The sequence below is a fragment of the Brassica napus genome, chromosome C7 (assembly GCF_020379485.1).
Source record: "Brassica napus cultivar Da-Ae chromosome C7, Da-Ae, whole genome shotgun sequence".
In the NCBI taxonomy this organism is placed as follows: Eukaryota; Viridiplantae; Streptophyta; class Magnoliopsida; order Brassicales; family Brassicaceae; genus Brassica; species Brassica napus.
Genome location: NC_063450.1, coordinates 8,736,709 through 8,745,696, shown reverse-complemented (window position 1 = coordinate 8,745,696; position 8,988 = coordinate 8,736,709). Strand labels below are relative to the sequence as shown.

The 8,988-nt window shown below is 33.0% G+C and overlaps 1 protein-coding gene and 1 long non-coding RNA gene across 16 annotated transcripts; one reads left to right on the top strand and one right to left on the bottom strand.

The window, feature by feature from the left end:
- Positions 1 to 806: 806 nt before the first annotated feature.
- On the top strand, positions 807 to 2,550 carry LOC106420937. 8 transcript variants are annotated; one of them, XR_007326117.1, is made up of 6 exons: positions 847 to 1,154; positions 1,263 to 1,543; positions 1,669 to 1,792; positions 1,883 to 2,000; positions 2,074 to 2,202; positions 2,303 to 2,550. It is a non-coding gene; the product is annotated as an uncharacterized LOC106420937 (long non-coding RNA). The 8 variants fall into 8 exon arrangements; XR_007326118.1 differs by having other exon boundaries at positions 871 to 1,154; positions 1,251 to 1,344; positions 1,474 to 1,792; XR_001284096.3 differs by having other exon boundaries at positions 873 to 1,154; positions 1,251 to 1,344; positions 1,471 to 1,792.
- Positions 2,551 to 2,643: 93 nt separating this feature from the next.
- Positions 2,644 to 6,547, bottom strand: LOC106394425. Of its 8 annotated transcripts, none has more exons than XR_007326114.1 (5): positions 5,263 to 6,547; positions 4,854 to 4,959; positions 4,482 to 4,781; positions 4,220 to 4,365; positions 2,644 to 3,332 (listed from the first exon to the last, which is right to left on the bottom strand). XR_007326114.1 is itself a non-coding variant. In XM_048762663.1 (5 exons), exons 2-5 carry the CDS (start codon positions 5,322 to 5,324, stop codon positions 4,348 to 4,350), a joined length of 486 nt encoding a protein of 161 aa, XP_048618620.1. In that variant the 5' UTR covers positions 5,325 to 5,433; positions 5,553 to 6,540; the 3' UTR covers positions 2,644 to 4,347. The 8 variants fall into 8 exon arrangements, 6 of the variants coding, with proteins under 6 accessions (XP_048618620.1, XP_048618617.1, XP_048618618.1 ...); XM_048762663.1 differs by having other exon boundaries at positions 2,644 to 4,365; positions 5,263 to 5,433; positions 5,553 to 6,540; XM_048762660.1 differs by having other exon boundaries at positions 2,644 to 4,365; positions 5,263 to 6,546.
- Between the last annotated feature and the right edge of the window lie 2,441 nt (positions 6,548 to 8,988).

Genomic DNA, 8,988 nt, shown 5'->3' with positions numbered 1-8,988 from the left:
AGTAAAATATACACGATAAGATATAAATATTACATTAAACACTTATCGTAATATTATCATTTAATATAAAGCAAGAAAATAGAATAAGTAAATATACAATATAATAAAAATAAAAATAAGAAAATATACAATATAAAAAATAAATTAAACATCTATCTGAAAAAATTATAATAAAACAAATAACCTGTAAATATACAATATAAGAAATATAAATATTACATTAAACATCTATTGTAATATTTGAATAAGTAAATATGCAATATAAGAAAAAATAAATAATAAAGAAATATGCAGTACAAGAAACACAAATATTTTGTTAAACATTTATCGTAGTAATTTTATTTAATATAAAAACAAAAATATTAGAATAAATAAATAAAAAATATAATAAAAAATTTAAACAATAAGTAAATATACAATATAAGAAATAAGAATATTACATTAAACATCAAGCGTAATATTAGTATAAGTAAATATACAATATAAAAGAAATAAATAATAAAAAAATATAATAGAAAAAATATAGTATTAACTATCTATTTGAAAAATGTAAATAAAATAAATAATAAGTAAATATTATTTTAAATATATTTTAGTATTATCATTTGATATAAAACATTAAGAATAGTTAGATAATTAACTTTTGAAAATCAATATAGTTTCGCGCGTAGCGCAAATTAATTCCTAGTGTTTATATATAAAGTAGTGTTTTACTCACTCCTGAAGCTGCCACATAGGATTCCACGTAGGAAAGTCGTGCGACCAGGAGCTGACACGTGTCCAGTAATTAAACCGCTGTGTTTTATTAACGGAAGTATGTGCTACGTGTGGGCTTCTTTTTTGTCTGGGCTTTAGTTCTGTTTAATAAATATGCCTTATAGCGAGAAACCCAAACCCTTTTATTCTGCTTCCCATCTGATCCTAGAGTTCATCACAGTTTTATTCACAGCCATTCCATGGTTTGAGATTATGATATCGACGTGATGAATATCTTCATAGGGTGTCGATGCGTCGTTTGGTCTCCGCTTTCATAAACCAAATGCCCACAGTTACAGATTTGTTGCAGTAAACTCATTCTTAACTCCATCGGCCACGATCTTGCCTTTAATGCGAGTTTCACTTCTGCAAGTCGGTGTATCTATGAGTATAAATAGGTCAGTCTTACTCCTCTCAAAACCATCCTCTCAATCTGATTATAGTCTGCAAGTCGGTGTATCCAAGGTTCTTCTTTCTGATTTGACGTCCGGTAGGTGTTCTTCCAGATTGCTGCGATTCTGGGAGGTCAGGAATGTTAAACACTGTGGGGAACTTATGTGTGTTGATTTGCTCTTACTGGATTCAAAGGTGAGTTTGTTCTGGAACTTCTCATATAGTTGCGTTATATTAATTCCGTCGACCTGCTGTCAACATTGCCTAGCTGTTCTATTCATATTTTCATAGAACTGTTCCTAACATGGTTAATGTGAACAGAAGAATGCTGGATTGCTGGGTAGTTTCCTTCCTTATTGAATCAACATTTCATTGATCACGACAATGATGGCATGTATATTGTTTTAGATTAAAGTCGCTTCCTTTTTTTAAAAAAAATTAGTTCTTAAATCTGAGAAAAATATAGTTTTATGAGCAATGTCGTTTATTGATTAGGTTTTATTTGTAAATGTGTTTCAGCCACCAACCAGCATCACAAAAAGAAAATATGTACCGTGTTTCATCCGGTCTTGCAACGACATCAAATTAAACTCTCTACTGTAAGTGACACCAAAAGTGAAAAGGAATTTGTTGTACTGTAAAGGTAAGTCTGTTCCTGAGAATACTCTTTTTTCCCCCAGGTTGTTGCTGTTATTCTTCCTCTAATCCGGACAGTGTTGTGTATTGATGTTAGTGTTGGAGTGCACACACCCGGAGAGCTCAAAGCACTAGAGAAGAGAATGGAATCTTTTCAGCTCTGAACTAGGAACCTCACAAACATGGACTTAGTAAGAGATCACATGTGTTACTTGGTACGTCTCTTTAGGCAATAACTCCCATTGATTGTTGCAAGTGATATGTGAACCACACTTAGTATATGTTCAGATGGGTGGAAGAGCAAGTGTTGAATAAGAGGTTCTTTGTCAGTTCACCTTCCCTGAGAGACCTGGTGCTCTGATGAACTTCTTGGACTCTTTCAGTCCAAGTTGGAACATTAGCCTTTACCATGCAGAGGTTTGTATCTGAGTTCACTTCACCATTGCACCATAAGAAAGCTTTGTTGTAACTTTTGAGTCTCATTTTTTCCGTACAATGGTTCCTTCTTTCAAAACAGGGTGGAGCAGACGCGAACGTGCTGGTCGGGATCCACGTGCCGGAGCAAAAGAAAAAATGGTGGAGTTCCGAAACCGAGCTCAAGTTCTGATGAATCCCTGGTGAGGAGATTCAATTGTCCCTGATTCTTTTGAAGGAAGATCTGATGGTTTGAGAGTGATATGGATTGATTTTGATGGAGATAGATTGTTTGATGGGATGATCTTCAGAAATGATCTATGGATTGACCAGATCTTGTTTAGATGTGTCTTTGATCAAGAGAATGAACTCTGATTTCAATCAAAGATAGGTTTTGCTTGCAGAGAATGAACTCCTAGCAATCGATGTTCAAAGATGAACAAATGATTCACAGATTTAAGGAGATTTTTATAAAAAAAAGTGAAATGTTTTGTTCTGAAACAAAAGAGAGTTTACGTAGAGAAGAAGAAGGAAATCGAAAAGTTCTAAAATTGTAGAAAAATGAAAAAAAAAAACTTAATTAAAACTAAAATTGTCTTAAAAACTCAATAATAATTATTTTGGCTGACTTCTTGACTTGAATTTCGTGGCTGTCCATTCAGAAAGAGAGAATGGATCCTCAACTTGGATATTGATCTTCTTTTAGGCTGAGAAAGAGGCCTAAGTCATCCATGAGTCTGATCACATCTTTTCCAGCTTGTTTAACATGATTTTCACAGCAAAAATAAGGTCAGCATGCTCCACTCCAGCTTCTGGTTCATCTTCAAGCTTTCCATTCATCCATCCAGGCTTATCCTTTGTCGCATAATCATCTGGCTCAACCATGGTTGCATCATCCCCTCGTCCTTTGAAAAGATTTGTCCTCAAATCTATAACTCCTACATCAAAAGGAAACAAGTAAGAAGTGAGACAAATGATAAGAAAATAAGCATGAAAACATCATCAAAGTAAGATTTAGGACATAAACTTCCTTGGAGTTTTGAAGTCATTTTCCTCAAGTACTTCCATCTCCAAATCTCTGGCTGATAAGCATGGTGTTTGCTTTTTCTCCTTTGAGACTGATCCTGTTGTTCCTGGACAGTCAAAACAGAGACTAGATATCCAGAATTATCAGTGCAACACATGCCCTTGTTCAGATCAAAAACCAAACTTTCTTTCCCTATATCATGCAGCAAATGTTTCAGACCTTGATGATGCATATCAAAGTAAGTATTGTACACTAGAATGGTATCAAGGCACAAGATAACATGGTTCTTAAAGAACAATTTTAGAACAGGCACAAGTTCCTCATATTCAGAACACAAAAGATCAAGTTCAAACCGAGAATTACTTAACCAAGGCTCAGCATGCTTATCAAAGAAAGTATTGTAAACAAGAATATCATCAAAGCTTAAAACGACACAATTCTCAAGAAATGATCTCAAAACATGCCAAGGTTTATCAGATTCAGAACCCAATATACAAAGTTTAAAAACAGAATCACAAATAAAATCGGTTTCATCTCTAAGTGATTTTGGTTTCTGAAAATTCCTAACCATAAACTCTTTCCAGACATGTGAGGAAGAAAACAAATAACCAGTGGCTATTTTATTCTTAGAACAACTCAGAACAAAGCTATTTTCTTTGAAGACAAATGAATCAAATGATTTTCTAGAACAGAAAACAGGTTGTTGCAGAATAAGCTCTAATCTCTTTTCAAGGTAATCCAGGCTTTTGTTGTGTTCCATAAACAGATCAAAACTCAAAACAAGACCAGGATTGATGTCACTATCACAGGAAAAACCTTTTTCTTCAGAAAATTTATCTGGTTCAAATTTCTTAAAAGAAAAATCATGTTTACCAAAAACAGATTTTGAAACACAAAATTCTTTCACATTTTCTAGACCAAAACGTTTTTCATCTTTAGTAGACACCAAAACAAACAATCCAGGCACTGAAATAATCTTATTAAGTTCCTTACAATGCTCTTGCAGGCTGGGGAACAAAGAATTAGGAATTGTGCTCAGCTCCAAGCTGCTCTGTTGCTCCATCACTTCACCTCGTGTTAAACTCTTTTGTTCTATTTATGGTGAGTGTTCTTCTGAGACCTTAGAAATGGAGACAATGCTATTCGGTTGCACCGGTTCAAGATAAGTTAGTTCATCACAGGTTTTATTGATAACAAGTTCAGACCAAGGAGAAAAAAGAGAAAACTCATTTTCTGTCTCAGATTATTTACTTACCTTATTAGATGGCTCTCTTTTCAGCTCTTGGATAATCTGTTCCTGCTTGCTACAATTCCTTGGGTCAGTAGCCTTTGAGGAAGGTCGTGTGCTCTGTCTTTTGTCCTTCTCTAAATCCTTGAATATCTGGTTACACATATCAGTAATGTTTTGGGGACTACTCATCCGCTTAAGAGCTCCCCGCAGCAACTCATGATCATCACGACTATGGACAGGTTTTGTTTCTTCTGTGGACTGTTTAGATTGCCCTCTGCTCCTCCTAATAAGAGTGTCCAGCAGCCTCCCTGGTCGTGACCTTTCCTGCAACAAATCAGATTTGTTAAAACCCGATTTTTCTTTACTTAACAAGTATCGTCTTTTTTTCTAGCAAACTCTTTGTGGAGGAACTGAATAGGTCAGGCTGTGGGTTTCTCTCAGGACGTCTAGTAGCACTGGATACATCCTGGCTACTCCTTTTGGTCCTAGCTTCCTTCTGAACCTGAGAAACATTATCAAAGAAATCATCAGCATGTTTCTTTCATAGTTTTTCATTCTTCTCATGATCTCAGACATCATTGCTTCCATCTGAAATTTATTCAATTTCATAGTTGGTGCCTCCTTTCTTTTACTGACATCCCCAGCCATGGTTTCATGTTACAATCTCAACGAGAAAAATTAGCACAATAACAGATAGCCGAAGTCTCACAAACTCTCAAGTGTTTCTCTCTGAATTTTTCTGTGTATTTTTTCTGTGAATCCAGTAGCTCAGCAACAAACAAAGATCAATCTTCAGAGAACAAACCTTAACCCCAAAACAGAAGAAAGAGATAGACAGATTGCAAGATTTTTGTTTGCAAGAGGCATTATCACTAGGGCTGGATTTCTCTTCAGCTGGCTGAATTTCTCTTCAGCCAAGTTGGATATCTCTTCAACTTTTCTGTTTTTTTTCGTTTTTTTTTTAATCTGGTTGGCCCTATTGCAGATTATACATATAGAAAGATAAGAGATTTCTGAGAAAATTGCAGAGAAAAAAAAAATGCAGAGAATAGAAAACATATTCCCAAAACAAAGAGAGAAGTTTTAGAATCAAACCCTGATCAAGATCCTTCAGATCTGCTCTGATACCACTTGATGAATCCCTGGTGAGGAGATTCAATTGTCCCTGATTTTTTTGAATGAAGATCTGATGGTTTGAGAGTGATATGGATTGATTTTGATGGAGATAGATTGTTTGATGGGATGATCTTCGGAAATGATCTATGGATTGACAAGATCTTGTTTAGATGTGTCTTTGATCAAGAGAATGAACTTTGATTTCAATCAAAGACAGGTTTTGCTTGCAGAGAATGAACTCCTAGCAATCGATGTTCAAAGATGAACAAAGGATTCACAGATTTAGAGAGATTTTTATAAAAATGGTGAAATGTTTTGTTCTGAAACAAAAGAGAGTTTAAGTAGAGAAGAAGAAGAAAGTAAAAAAGTCCTAAAATTGTAGAAAAATGAGAAAAACTTAATTAAAACTAAAATTTTCTTAAAAACTCAATAATAATAATTTTGGCTGACTTCTTGACTTGAATTTCGTGGCTGTCCATTCAGAAAGAGAGAATGGATCCTCAACTTGGATATTGATCTTCTTTTAGGCTGAGAAAAAAGCCTAAGTCATCCATGAGTCTGATCACATCTTTTCCAGCTTGTTTAACATGATTTTCACAGCAAAAATAAGGTCAGCATGTTCCACTCCAGCTTCTGGTTCATCTTCAAGCTTTCCATTCATCCATCCAGGCTTATCCATCCATTCATGCATCAAGTTCTTGGATACGAGTACGTCTTGGTAAGTGAAGACTCTGTTTTCAAGCTTCTTATGCACTGAGTTTAAAGCTGTGATGGAGAGACCAAAACCAAGAAGGAAGTAGAAGAATACATGAGAGCTCTTCCTTGTGTCCATGGTTGGTCTTGAGCTCTCTGTTAGAAACATCTACAGTCTCAGGTCTGTTTGATGAGCTTTTATGTCACAGGCCTATTACGCTAGCCCAATATGTAATATTTATTGCCTATCTCATCGATACGATGTAGACCTTGGACTTCGGCAAATACTTTTTGTAGTTAGTATTATTTCCTTTTTGTAATAGTCTTTTTTTTTTAATGATAACACAATCTCATCTCATTCTCACTTGTCTAACTAAAATTATTTTAAATTCTTTATTAGTTTCATTAGAGATCAGAAGTTTGTATTAGCATGAAATGATTTTCATGATTGTAGTTGTTATACATTTTCTTAAATGTTTGTATCAAATATATATATATATATATATATATATATATATATATATATATATATATATCTATGTATATATAGTAAGTAGAATAGAGTGTTTTTTTTATTGTTGTGGTTAGGTTTAACAATCAAAACATTGATTATTTATAATATGTATATATTTTTGAATTTAATTTTAGTTTTTTTTCTTACATATTTTATTTTAAAATTAGTGATTTAAATATTGCAAAAATGAATATATGATTTGCAGCAATAGGAAATTATTTTTAAGAAAAACGTAATGAAAATATAATATTAGTTATTAATATTTAAATAAAATAAAGGGCAAATCTCCAAAATAGCACATTTCTAAGTTTATATCACAAAATAGTCCTCAAAAACTAAAATGACCAAAATAGCATTTTATCTTTTGAAAAATTTAATTTAATTTTTATTTTTCAAAATTTGAAATTTTATCCCAAAACCCCACTTCCCAACTCTAAACCCTAAAACCTAAACACTAAACCCTAAACCCTAAATCCTAAACCCTAAACCCTAAATCCTAAACCCCACCCCTTAACTCTAAACCATAAATCATAAATCCCACCCCTAAACTTTAAACCCTAAACCCTAAATCCTAAACCCTAAACCGTAAACCCTAAATCCTAAACCCCACTTCTTAACTCTAAACCCTACCCCACCCCTAAACTCTAAACCCTAAACTCTAAACCCAAAACCCCACCCCTAAACTCTAAACCCTAAACTCTAAACCCTAAATCCTAAACCCTAAACCCTAAACCCTAAATCCTAAACTCCACCCCTTAACTCTAAATCTTAATGTCTAAATTAATTTACCATTGGGGTATAAGTGTATATTTATCTCTTTTGATAAAACATTAAATGCTATTTTGGTCATTTTTATTCTTAGAGACTATATTTGTGACAAAAACTTTTTTAATGCTATCCTAGTCATTTTCTCTAAAATAAATGACTGAATATTTTTTATTATTATTTTTAAAGACTAAATAAACAGTATATATCAAATAACCAATTAGGTGTTGTAAGATAAAATTTACACATTAATTTTAGATTTTTGTTTTAAATATTGTTTTTATATATAATTTATTTAATTTTAGAGAAGGTTACTGTATTTTTATTAAATATTTTTCCTGATTTATTTTACTATCATTTATTTTATATATAAGTTATTTTATACATATAAATCATGTTAAAATATTTTACTATAACTTCAGATTAATCAATGTTTATTCACCAAAATATGCATCATCTTCTTCGCAATCAGAACATAGTAGACGGAACTAGCAAACTTAGACATGATCGCTTCAGGTATAAAAAACATTATTCTATATCTGGCTAATAAAGCCTTTATAAATAAACACCTGACACAAAAAAAACATTACTCTTTCTCTTTAGGAAATGTTTTGTAGAAATTTAGATGTTGGACGAATAGTTTTGGTTTTGAAGTTCTTTTTTAAAAAGTGGGTTTTTTTGTAGATGGAATCTGTCTGAGTTACTAAATTATAGGTTTTCATTTTGATTTGCTTACTGTGGTATATCTTTTGTTCTGTTTTTGGTTTTGGGAGAAAAGTTCACTACTGAACATCTTTAGATAAACCAACTTGGAAACAAATTAATTCTTTTACGGAAAAGCTAGCAGTCACTTTTTTGCTTCTTTGTATTTGTATGTTGTTATGTTTGTGTTCCATTTATGTTTTATTACAGATAGAATTTAGTTTGTAAGTCTGAAGTTCACAAGAAAACACTTCTAAGTTAATTCTACAATGTAACTTGTAGGGTCATAATCTTCCCTCATAGAGGATGCTCATCTCTATTGAAATAATCTGATGCTTCAGAAACTATAACAATAATGCTTCTTTGATTTTTTGTTTCTTTGTCTTGGTAGGCTTATTCTCCCATTTTTTCTACTAGAGTTAATTAGCAATCAAACCATGCTTTTTTATTCTTTTTTTTTAATTATGAAAAAATTTATTTGGTCATGAATCTCTATTTTTCTATCCGGAATTCATTTTTGGTTCTAGAGAAACAGCTCCGTGGTAGCAATGCAGCCATTTTCCGCAATGTGGGATTTGCAAGTATGGGTGTACCGGCAAATTTAATCTCTCCATGAGCTCTTCTTCTTCTTCACTAAGCTACAGCCCGACGGTTTCATCACTCACTGGCATGCCCCTCACGACTTATCCTATTGACTCCTCATTGCTGAGCATAAGAGCTCCATCATCATCATCGATCCTC